Raw genomic sequence first — 12,793 nt, 5'->3', positions numbered from 1 at the left:
AAAGAATGCAGATATTCAAGATGCTTTCGAGAACTCAAGGGCATCTAAAAAGCAATCCCTGCCCAGCAAATGGTTTTCTTGCAACACTCTGACTTTACTTGTGGGCTGCCCCCTTTTCCGTGGGGCAGGGTGGGTCTCCTCCCTGCAGCTTTTCAAAGAAACCTCACCTGCTTGAGGAAGTGACTGGCAATCCTCTGTTTTGTTACAAGTACGCACACCCAAAGGGCAATCCAAAACACACAACATTCAAAGGTGAGGGATGAAGTTTCCTTTACACACTTATTTCTATGTTTTGGCTGCTGCTAGCTAATCTGGATTCCTCCGCCCTATTTCTTTTCGACATGAAGTGTACAGAATTCGAACCCAGAACCCAGTATTTGGGGTAAGGGGGCAGGGGAACCTTTTTTGCAGGCTGAGGGCCACATTTCCTTGCGAGTACCCTTCCAGGGGCCACATTCAGTTCCACCCATACAGCTTTTTTAGGGGGGGGACTAGCGGCTAGTGGCAGGCACCCCTTCTTACAGGCACGGCGAGCCTCTTTTAAGACTCAAGGGCCACATTCCCTTCTAGGAAATCTTGCAGGGGCCGCATGCCGGGGCGAGGACAAAAAGTGGCCAGGGCAAAAAACAGTAGGCTAGTTTCTCCAGAGACACACCAGGCAAGGAAGAGACATTATCAAGGTTTCGAGGACATATTCCAGTCAGGCAAAAACACCAGTGAGGTGAATTGAACAAAATATTTCTGTGACGAAAACACTCTCTGAGCTATACAGTGGTACCTCGGGTTACATACGCTTCAGGTTACAGGCTCCGCTAACCCAGAAATAGTGCTTCAGGTTAAGAGCTTTGCTTCAGGATAAGAACAGAAATCGTGCTCCGGCGGCGTGGCAGCAGCGGGAGGCCCCATTAGCTAAAGTGGTGCTTCAGGTTAAGAACACCTTCAGGTTAAGTACAGACCTACGGAACGAATTAAGTGCCCCAGCATCCCGTCGCCTCAGGAGAGGCAGCCTAACCATTTTTTCCCCAAATAATCTTTATTAGTTTTTCAATTAGATACTCCACATACACATATTGTATTACATTTTACCTTTATACTTGCTCTTCAGAGCTGACTTCCCTCCTTCCTTCTTCTGGTTTTTTATGTCACATATAATTTTATCACATTATTTTCTTCCATTTTGTATATTGTTATTCATTTTCCATATTTTGTCCACAGTGTATCCATAAATCCTCGTGTTTATACAATTCTTGTTGTCTGTCTGTATTCATTTACAGCTACTGTTTGTTATATTAGTTTCCTTATACATATTATTTTCATTATCCATCACTTTTCTTAATCTTTCCCGTTATGAGGTTTGTTTCCAATTCTACTGGTTTCACGATTTCATCTTATCTTTCCTATAAGAGGCAGCCAAACCTTTGTTATATTCATATTTACCTCACACGCCTTGACATGCTCATTCTTCCATTCTTCCCTGATCTTCTCCAGGGCACCAACGTTCGTCTGATACACCCTGTCTGCAGTTGGAGAAATTAAAAAAAGAGAAATCTGGTCATGTCTAGAAAAGATGGGCCAAACATAGAATTGGAGATTTGGAAAGGGACCACAAGGGTCAAGTTCAATCCCACTGGCAGTGCAAGAATCACAGCTACAGAAGCTGTGACGGTTGGGCATCCAACCTCGGTTTAAAGACCTCCAAGGAAGGGGAGTCCACCATCTTCCATGGGACTTCATTCTACCACCGAATGGCTCATTCCGTCAGAAATTTACGATACAGTGGTGCCTCGCAAGACGAAATTAATTCGTTCCGCAAGTTTTTTCTTCTTGCGAGTTTTTCGTCTTGCGAAGCACGGTTTCCCATAGGAATGCATTGAAAATCAATTAATGCGTTCCTATGGAAACCGCTTGCCAGGCTGGCGGTGCGGAGAAGGGCTTTTCTCCCCACCGCCAGCCTTTGGAGGAGGTCCAAGGACAGTGGGGAAGAAGCGCTGCGCTTCCCCGCTGTCCCGGAGATTTCCCTATGGGCTTTCGTCTTGCGAAGGAAGCCCATAGGGAAATTCGTTTTGCGAAGCGCCTCCAAAACGGAAAACCCTTTCATCTAGCGGGTTTTCCGTCTTGCGAGGTGTTCGTCTTGCGGGGCACCACTGTACGCTAATCTTTATTGTCATTGCCCCACATAGAACAACGAAATTGAAAAATCTACATCAGACATTCCAAAACCAACAAGCCTGCTATCCCAGCTATCCCAACCTGGTTAGCCCCCTAAAAACTCTGATACCCCATTTTTAAATACAATATACTCCCATACAGACTCCTTACAATGCGTTTAAAACCAAAATCGCATTTGGGTAGAAACTGTTTCTCAGGTGGCTAGTCCTAGTCTTTATAACCCTGTACCTTCTTCCAGAAGGCAGAAGCTGACAGAAGTCATTTCATTTTCGGGGTGCGCACTATCCTGTGCTATCTCTGCAGCTTTCTTATGACACCTGACAGCATAGATTTGATCCAAGGTGGAAAGAGTGCTCCCAATTATTCTCTCCGCAGTCTTTACAACCCTGGACATCAATGTTTTTTCCCTGGCCGTGCAGCTCCCAAACCACACACACAGACCATAAGTTAATGCACTCTCCACAGTACAATGGTAAAATGCCATCAACAGGTCCTTTGAGAGATTGTTTTTCCGGAGGATTCTCAGAAAATATAACCTCTGCTGTTTTCTCCCCAGGTTGGGTCATCTCTCAACTCCATTCCTAGAAATCGAAACACGGAGACCTGTTCCACACACTTTCCCTCAATAATAAGTGACTGACTATTCAATTTACATTTCCTAAAGTCCACAATAATCTCTTTTGTTTTCTTTAAGCTAAGGAGTAAGTTGTTTTTCCTGCACCACTCCCCCAACTGCTCAACTTCCTTCCTATGAATTGTAGAGTTGGAAGAATTGTAGAGTTGGAAGGGGCCACCGCAGATCAAGCTACAGCTAAAGGCAGCGGAGCAGAGTTCCATGCAAAAGTTGGCAACCCAACTTTTCGGGTGAAGTGAACTCACCTGAATCTTCCAGGGCTGTCTTTGTCTGAGCCAACTTCACGAAGAGCTGGAAGGGAAGCAAAAGAAAGGAGGTCAATCGTCGTTCGGCCAGCCAGGAGAGCAGCTCTGTGAGGAAGTGTTGGGCAGATGGGTCTCCAACCGCCATCTTGGTTAAGGGAAGGGGGCCTGACCTCAGCCTTCCCTAGAACTTCCATTTTGTTTATAAGGTACCTTCTACCACATGTGGTGGACCTGCAAAGAGGTAAAAACTTTCTGGGAAATGATATATAATGAGTTGAAGAAAATGTTTAAAAGTACATTTCTTAAGAAACCAAAAGCTCTCCACCACTGAGCTATGGTCCTCCCTCTTTCATCTCCCTATTTTTGGCCTTGTTTAGGGCCATACTTCGGCCCGACCCAGCTCCCTCTCCCCACGACCCCCCTTGCACTTTCCTAACCTTTTCCTGCTGCTTTTGCGTGACCAGGTTGGCGCTCCGGTGGACGGCCTGCTCCGCCTCGTCCTTGTCCCGGCACCTTTGCTCATACAGCCTCTTGGCCTGAGGGGAAACCGGGATGCAACAGGTTGCAAAGGATGTACATCAAAGGGTTAAGACAGAGACCATAACAACTTGGGACCAGGCTACCTATGAGATTGGCCTTGCGTGTTCAGACCCAGAAACCTCCCCCCTAAATAAATTCACACTTGACTCAAATTTTGGGTTTGGTTTTTGGCAGAATTTAGGCCACAACTTTATTGATTACAGAAAGTGACAGCTTGCATAGGCTCTGGTTCGACTAGCTCCCTGCCATACAGGTAGCGCTGACCCAGGGCACCAGCATAGGTCAGCCAAGGGTGAACACCTGGATAAGCGGAAAGCCGGGAACAGGCTATCTCCGCCACCCAAATGGCCCCCTGGACTCAGGCATGGGCACAGCCCCCTCACAGGGGTTGACCAAACCATCAAGTCCCTGGATTCCTTTAACGGAATACCCTTCACATAGGGATGGCGAGAGCGTTCTCCCATCCCTATCACCTGAACCAGAGCCTATCCGCAACCTTACAAGTTGTGACGATTTGCTACGCGGCAGGCGAAACCCAAATGGAAACAGCCAATCAGCCAAGTGGGGGAAATTCCTGCCGTGTCCCTGTCCCAACGACAGATGACACACGATGGCATAGCAAGGTCAAGCGCAAAGCCCTAGAAGTAGGGAGAGGTGGGCAGGTGTTCCAAATGCACACACCAAAAGAGGAAGCTCTGGGTCATGTAAGGTAAAGGTAAAGGACCCCTGACAGTTAAGTCCAATCGCGAACGACTCTGAGGTTGCGGCGCTCATCTCGCTTTACTGGCCGAGGGAGCCGGCATACAGCTTCTGGATCATGTGGCCAGCATGACAAAGCCGCTTTCTGGCGAACCAGAGCAGCACATGGAAACGCCGTTTACCTTCCCGCCGGAGCGGTACTGATTTATCTGCTTGCACTTTGACATGCTTTCGGACTGCTAGGTTGGCAGGAGCAGGGACCGAGCAACGGGAGCTCACCCCGTCGCAGGGATCCGAACTGCCGACCTTCTGATCGGCAAGTCCTAGGCTCTGTGGTTTAACCCACAGCGCCACCCGCGTCCGTGAATGGGTATAAATAGGTCCCTCAAACCGTTTAGACTGTGTCCCATTGGCCAGATTGCACCCAGCTTCGAGGGACCTACCAATCGGGTATTGTGGCTGACCAACGTACCCACCCACAACACAGGGTGTTGGTTGTGCAGGCCTCACCGCACTACGTGCCCTCTTTAAGGAAGGATCCGATTTGTCCTATAAATGTTCTCTAGATTGCTTCGATCTGTGGCAGCAACGCAGCCACAGGCGTCACATATAATACCTGCTCTGCTTTTGTAAGAAACTGATCTTTGGAACTCCCTGCCTCTTGACACCAGGTAAGCGCTGTTTTAGTCTCTCTGCAAACCATGTTGAGACTTTCTACACTCAGGCTCGTCTCGCCGAATGAAGCTGAACCTGCTTCACCACACGACTGCCAGAGAGGCGATCTGCAAGGGCACATGGTACTTTAAGAACCAGAGGAGAAGAATTAACTCACGTCCAGGGTTTTCTTGTACTGCAGATTCCGGTTTTTGTGAATCGCGTCCATTATGAGTTCAATCTGCGGAAAAAATACCAGGGTTAGTGGAGCCTTTTGCTCCTCAGCTGAACAGGGAAGGAAAGAGAAATCCGTTTCCCCTTTCTAAATATAGAAGGCCACACGCGTTTTACAAGGAGAGGAATTACCGCGAACGTCTTCCGCTTCATCTTGCAAAACTGAATTGTCATGTCTTTGCTACAGGCCTCCGATTGGGACATCTAACAGAGAATCTGAATTCCACTGAATTTTTGAGGTTTGTTAAAGGGTTGTATTTCCTGATAACTGAAGCAGAGCGCCAGTAAAAGACATTTAATCATGCCAAAAGCACAGCATCTTCACTTTGCTTCCTCATGTACTACTTGAAATTCTTTCATTCTCTTTGCAGACCCATGGCGGCTAGAAACTTGGTTTAATTTAACCAAAGTTGAGTTTCCCTGTTGATTCGGGTCAGAGGAGACAGGATTTTCAGCCAGGCTTTGGGGCTTAATCTTGGAGAGTTTCACAATACTACTACAGTTCTTATTTTTTATTGGTTCCAAAGTTTAATATTTTATTGCTAAGTCGCTTTGAGTTCACTGTTCCTTTAAAAAAGCAACTGATACGTGCAATAAAATAATGGATTCATAGCTGGGTCCTGCCCTACGCTTTTCATCGGGAGGGTACAATTATGGAAGCTCTCAGCTCGAAAAGGAAATTCAAAACCGAAAGCTTTTCCTCCAGAGCTTTGAAATGCAGAAATGCAAGATATCGCCCTCAAACAAGGAAGCTGTGCTGTGCTAACTGGTCTGGTCCCTATGCGGTTAAGGTGCAAGCTGAATTTTGTTCCACTAGCCAAGGAGAGGGGGAAGCAGGTGTGAAAGGAATGAGGAAATTAAAATGGGCAGACAAGAAACTATGCCTTGTCCAACAGCGGTGGAGAAGTTCAGGTGCTGAATGGAGGTTGTTTTCTTCTTGGAACCAGAGTTCATCACATTTTAGGGCTCCCAAACACAAAGGGAACTGGAATTGACACCTGCAGGGTGGAGCGGGAAGCACTAGTGTGCGTGTTTGTGTGCTCAATCCCCGGAGTGGCAGCCTATTTATTATTTGCACCCAAAGATGACAGAGATTGCCTGTACCTGAACATCACAATCTGCGTGCCTGAGCTCAGCAATCCCTGGGCTGCATGTGGCTCTGTGTTTCGTTACAATATAAAGTCTTGCGTGAATTCCCCAAAACCATTATTTTGCTTTTATCAAAGCTCATACACAATTTCATTCTGGACAGATAGGAATCAATACAGGAATTTAACAATCGCTTTAAACCAATTCTTGTCCATGAAAGCAAAATCGTATCATTTGCCTATAGGAGGATGGGAATCCTGAATGCATTGAGTTTTGGGCTGTGGGCGTCCACCTGTTTTAGTGACGACGCGAGGTCGTTAAGAAAAAGGTTAAAAAGAGAGGGAATAAAGATGGAATCAATGTCAGTGAATCATCCTGTGTCTGTGGGGAGTCTGCTACAGCCTTCCAAAATTTCTTATGTCTTTTCGTTAGGATGGCTGAAAATAACATATCCCAACATGCCTGATTATATCTTAGCATATATATATATATATATATATATATATATATATATATATATATATGCTTTCGTAGATTTTCACGGGTACAGGAATGTAGGTTTTGGTGTCTTCGGGTGTCTTCCCGTGTAAGAGTTGGGGTGTCTAGGCGACGTTTCGACGAGGTCTCACTCGTCATCTTCAGGCTGGTGCTTTCGGCTTCTTGTTACTAGAACAGAGCAGGATCTCAGTGTTTGAGTTCCTATAAATACTGTTGAGGGGGTGTGGTGTATAGCCTCCAACGTTCTGGGCAGATAGGAAGTTCCTAGGTTAATGTGCCTTTTCTTCTTTTGTTCATTAATTACTTGAGGGAAATCTTGAGTGATTACTTGAGTGATATTCTGAGTACCACTTAGGAGGGTCATTAGGTGTGGATTAGTTGCTAAAGCTTTCGTGTCTTGACCTCTTGACCTTGTGAAGAGTTTTTCTGAGAAGATGGCTGTACTGCACTTAGTTGTGCTCTGGCTATATATATATAGCTATGGTTATCCCAGTTGTGATGTATGGAAGTGAGAGCTGGACCATAAAGAAGGCTGATCACCAAAGAATTGATGCTTTTGAATTCTGGTGCTGGAGGAGACTCTTGAGAGTCCCATGGACTGCAAGAAGATCAAACCTCTCCTTTCTTAAGGAAATCAGCCCTGAGTGCTCACTGGAAGGACAGATCCTGAAGCTGAGACTCCAATACTTTGGCCACCTAATGGGAAGAGAAGACTCCCTGGAAAAGAGCCTGGTGTAGGCAAAGATGGAGGGCACAAGGAGAAGGGGGCGGCAGAGGACGAGATGGATGGATAGTGTTCTCGAAGCTACCAGCATGAGTTTGACCAAACTGCGGGAGGCAGTGGAAGACAGGAGTGCCTGGCGTGCTCTGGTCCATGGGATCATGAAGAGTCGGACACAACTAAATGACTAAACAACATATATATATCTTGTCGCTCATCTTTCCTGTCCCGAGCGGAGAAGCCAAGTGACAACATTTTGCAGAATGCCGTATCTCTAGGAAGAAGCGGGACAGGCCTCAGGCGGCAAAATGGGACCGGCCACCCCCATCTGTCTCCAAGGACCTTCTCCAACCCCTCTCCTGCTCCTGACCTTTTTGCGATGGAGCTTTTGCTTCTCCCGGAAGTCCTCCATCTTCCTCGCCTCTTCGCGCAACGTTTGGGCCAACTGGATGTGGCTCTGCCCGACGCTGTCCACCTCTGAAAGCAAGGATATGTTAAGAAAGAGATAAAGAGATAAAAGTGTCATATGTGTAAACTTCAGTAAGTTAAAAGTGATGTTGTGCAATTTTCCTATTACTATTTATATATTGTTAAAATTGGTTAATTGTAATGAATTGATGTAGCAACTACTGTGGTTTTTTCCTTTGTTATTGTTGAATTCTAAATAAAGTGTTATTCTTAAAAAAAAAAAATGAAAGCAAGGAACGGTATAACAAAAGAATCACCGGGAGGAAATGTAAAGGCAGGCTTTGTTCCTCCTAGCCACCCAATTCTGGAAGGAACGTCACTTTTACTGCTGCTTTGCAGAAGGGAAACCGAGGCTGAAGCACAACAGCAACATTCCCAAGGTCATCTGACGCGACTAAAACGCTGTGATTTTTTTTTTTATAAAGTGAATGTTGCAGTTTTCGTTACTTTATTTTTTGCTTAATTCTTCTATAGCGGCAATAATAATGTTGGGGAAACGTCGCAGAGCAACTAGCAAAACAGGATGCCGTGTGAACGCTCCAGTATAAATCCACCACTAACACACAATTGTTCCGTCAATCACATGTTGCAGAATACAGCACCTAAGGAAACACCAGTCTGCAGGGACAGGGTTTAGAAGCGTTTAATAGAGATCTTCCCATCCAGCTAAGGTACTCCCCACCAAATTAATATAGGGCTGAACCATAGCTGTCAACTGTCCCTTATTTGGTGGGAAAATCCCTTATCCCAGCCCCGTGTCCCGCTGCTGTCCCTTATTGATGATGTCCCTTAAATTTCCCAGGTTTCAAAGGAAGCAGCTCCTTTCCCTCCCTCCCTGCCGGCCAGGGAGGAGGGAGGCTCCAACTGTGTTGCTCGGCTGCGTTGCTCACCAATAAGGAGTCTGAGAACGACTGGGGGGTGGAGCTTGCATGCCTTGTGCCGATCAAATCGGCTGCATTGCCTGGGGACTCGCCTTTGCTCAGCGCTTCCCAGCGGAGAGGTGACAGTGGTTTTCCTTGCTGAATCCCCTTTGCCAGGTTGCTGCGCTGTGGGAACCACTGCTTGAGGCTTCGTTTGGCTGCTGGTTGACTAAAATCCCTTATTTTGGCTGCTGATCCCTTATTTTCGAGGCTGCTAGTCCCTTATTTTCAAATCTATAAGCTGACAGCTATGGGCTGAACAGGGATAACAGGTGCCCTAGGGAGGCAGTGGAATTACCAAAGCTGGCACCATGCGTTCAAGTTCACAAATTTTGTTGAATTAAACTTAATGTTTCTAATTGGAATTTGAAATGAAGATGCAATTAATGGCTACTGTTCAGATTGCTCTCATGTTATTATTGTCCTTCGTGGGCTGTGCAAACCGCTATTCTGAATAATGATTTTTAAGGGTGGCGCTGTGGGTTAAACCACAGAGCCCAGGACTTGCCAATCAGAAGGTTGGCGGTTCGAATCCCCGTGACAGGGTGAGCTCCCGTTGCTTGGTCCCTGCTCCTGCCAACCTAGCAGTTCGAAAGCACACCAGTGCAAGTAGATAAATAGGTACCGCTCCGGCGGGAAGGTAAACGGCGTTTCCGTGCGCAGCTCTGGTTCGCCAGAAGCGGGTTAGTCATGCTGGCCACATGACCTGGAAGCTGTACGCTGGCTCCCTCAGCCAGTAAAGCGAGATGAGTGCCATAACCCTAGAGTCGTCCGTGACTGGACCTAACGGTCAGCGGTACCTTTACTTTACTAGGGATGAGTTTATGGAACTCAGGAAGCAGTGCCCCAAAAAAGTTTGAGAATCACTGAGCAATGGCATGAAAAGGGCAGAATTTCGAACGGATAAATAAACGAATCCTTAGCTGCTCGCCTTTTTTGTCCTATTGTACAGTCTTCACTGATGCTTATTTTTAAAGGGCTATGGTGGACTGCCAAAAGGGGTTTGATAAAATTCTATTCTAATCCGTTCAGATGCCTGAAACGAGGGCGAAGGAGCCCTTGCTTCCCACGAGACCTTTCCCAGTCGCGTTTTCACCGTTGTTCACCAGCTCCTCCCTGTGAGGAACAAAGACGACTTTGGGAATTCCAGGGTCAGTCCAGCCAACACCAAAAAAATGCCACTAAACTGGCAACGTGGGAAACTCCCCTGCCTGGAGGCTGCCTATCAAGCTGGAAGCCTTCCAAGCCTGAGAATTTCCAGAAAAAAACAGCAACCCACATTTCATGTTGCAGGTTCCTAGAAACCCCGTGGACTTTTGCAGAACTGCTGCCCAGATCCTACAAATGCATTTTGAAATGCAGACATTCCTGGCGTTGCACTGCTCTCTGTTTCCATCCAAGGATCCTTAATGCGTGCCAGTTTTCCTCCTGTCAAGGGCGGTGCGAGTGTTTATTTCTGCTCCACGTACCCAGGATGGAAAGACAGGAGTGATTCCAACTAAAAGGCCTGAGAGAGTCATTACGCAAACAAAGGCAAGGAGCTCGTGGCAGAATCAGAGGCTGGGTGGACTATGCTACAGTGGCGTAGCGTGGGGGGTGCCAGGGGTGCCGGCCGCACCGGGCGCAAAATTTGGGGGGCGCGTTTGGCCGGCCCTCCTCGAGGAAGCAGGAACCCCACTGTCCTCGGACCTCCTCCGAAGCCTGGCGGTGGGGCAGAGAGACCTCCTCCCGCCGCCAGGCTTCGGAAGGATGCTCCGAAGCCTGGCGGTGGGGCGGAGAGACCTTCTCCCCGCGCCAGCCTTCGGAAGGCTGCTCCGAAGCCTGGCGGTGGGGCGGAGAGACCTTCTCCCCGCGCCAGCCTTCGGATGGCTGCTCCGAAGCCTGGCGGTGGGGCGGAGAGACCTTCTCCCCGCGCCAGCCTTCGGAAGGCTGCTCCGAAGCCTGGCGGTGGGGCGGAGAGACCTTCTCCCCGCGCCAGCCTTCGGAAGGATGCTCCGAAGCCTGGCGGTGGGGCGGAGAGACCTTCTCCCCGCGCCAGCCTTCGGAAGGCTGCTCCAAAGCCTGGCGGTGGGGCGGAGAGACCTTCTCCCCGCGCCAGCCTTCGGAAGGCTGCTCCGAAGCCTGGCGGTGGGGCGGAGAGACCTTCTCCCCGCGCCAGCCTTCGGATGGCTGTCCTGAAGACTTGTGGTGGGAGCAGTGGCGTAGTGTGGGGGGTGCAGGGGGGCCTGCTGCACCTGGCGCAACATCTGGGGGGCGCGGAAGAGACTTGAGTGCTAAAATCCACGGGTTAGGGGGCGCAAATTACTTGCCTTGCCCCGGGTTAGGGGGCGCAAATTACTTGCCTTGCCCCGGGTGCTGAGAACCCACGCTACGCCACTGCTATGCTATGAGACGCCTTAGCCTCTCTTAAAGGAATAAAAAGGAAACAAAGGATGCTATGGTGCAACTGGTCTGGGAAAATTTTTTTTATTTGCTTTTTATTGAAATTTCCACAAAAAACCCAAAAAGCATACAACAAAGGAGAAATAAACAAACAAAAAGAAAAAAGAAAACACTCTTATTAATCAATTTTAAGTATCATCCACTTATTTACACAACGGTAACACACGTCTTGACCTGCCTCCTATCCTGTTACAGTTTTCTTACATCTTTTATTCTCCTGCAGTTTCTAAATCTGTGATTTACGCATAACAAGGTTTATGTTAGGCCTACTGTAGTTTTTAATTTGTTACAGTTACTTTCAATGTACTTCACAAATTTACTCCATTCTTCAATAAACTTTGTTTCTTTGGGATGTCTAATTTTGTTTGTCATTCTTGCTAATTCTGCATATTCAAATAATTTTGTTTGCCAATCCATAATTGTGGGAGTCTCTGCTGATTTCCAATTTTGAGCTATCAATATCCTGGCTGCTGTTGTTGCATACTGAAATAAATTCTGGTCTTCTCTTTTAATTTCATCCCCGATTATTCCTAAGAGGAATGCCTCTGGTCTTTTTAAGAAGGTGTACCTAAAGATTTTTTTTAGTTCATTATATATAAGCTCCCAATTTTTTTTAATTTTGTCACACGCCCACCACATATGGTAAAAATCGCCTTCCTTCTGCTTACATCTCCAACACATTTTATTTCCACTTTTATACATTTTATCCAGTTTTACCGGTGTGATGTACCAACGATACATCATTTTCTCCAAATTTTCTCTTAACGTGGTCTGGGAAAATTAATGAGCAGACGCTTAGATTTTATTTCATCAGAACTTTTGGCTCAGTGTGTGATGATTTACTGCAAACAAAAGATTTACCAGTTGTTGTTTTTTAAAAAAGGGAGAGCCTTACAAACTTCACACAGAAACAAAATAATGCTTGCCTTAACTTGCTTGTGGAAACAACTCAGAGGTTATTAAGAAGAAAAACGATAACAACAAGAAGATCGAAAGATGGGACCAAAACCAGCAGAAATATGAGATGATCGGACCCTTACTGAACTCGAAGCATGGGAACCTCCAACAAAAATTTAAAATTTGGCAAAATATTTGGACTTTTTGATACGTATTGGTATAATTTGGAATAACTAATGTGATATAATTGAATTGTTAAATGGAAAACTCAATAAAAAATTATTTTTTTAAAAAAAGAGCAAACAAAGGATGCTATCTTATATTGAGTCAGAGGATCTCAGAAAAGGGCAGAGCACATCCTTTGTGTGGACGACTTTGCCCATTCAGCTCTGAAACTGGCATCTCTAGTCCCCTATCTGACACCCTGAACTATTCAGCCCTGGCACAAAAATGGAAGCAAGAAGAATTACAGACAAAAGAAGAATGGCAAATGAAATTAATGGACTATGCAGAATTAGATAAATTCACAGGAAGGATTCGAAACCTGCGGGACCAGAGATTGTCAGAGGACTGGAGTAAATAT

General features: G+C 46.6%; 1 protein-coding gene across 2 annotated transcripts in view; it reads right to left on the bottom strand.

Annotated features, from left to right (window-relative positions):
- PSTPIP2 (proline-serine-threonine phosphatase interacting protein 2) overlaps positions 1-12,793 on the bottom strand; it is a 56,912-nt gene that overhangs the window by 10,177 nt on the left and 33,942 nt on the right. For both annotated transcript variants that reach the window (XM_081213103.1, XM_081213104.1), the window contains exons 5-9: positions 7,854-7,960; positions 5,120-5,182; positions 3,486-3,584; positions 3,049-3,094; positions 1,438-1,517 (exon numbers count right to left, since the gene is read on the bottom strand). In XM_081213103.1, coding sequence (XP_081069229.1) covers positions 1,438-1,517; positions 3,049-3,094; positions 3,486-3,584; positions 5,120-5,182; positions 7,854-7,960 — 395 coding nt within the window. The remainder of the gene's footprint in view (positions 1-1,437; positions 1,518-3,048; positions 3,095-3,485; positions 3,585-5,119; positions 5,183-7,853; positions 7,961-12,793) is intronic.

This window comes from Podarcis bocagei (genome assembly GCF_964188305.1).
Source record: "Podarcis bocagei genome assembly, chromosome: 11".
NCBI lineage: Eukaryota > Metazoa > Chordata > Lepidosauria > Squamata > Lacertidae > Podarcis > Podarcis bocagei.
Note: the sequence above shows the minus strand (reverse complement) of the source record. Positions and strands in the feature narration are given on the sequence as shown.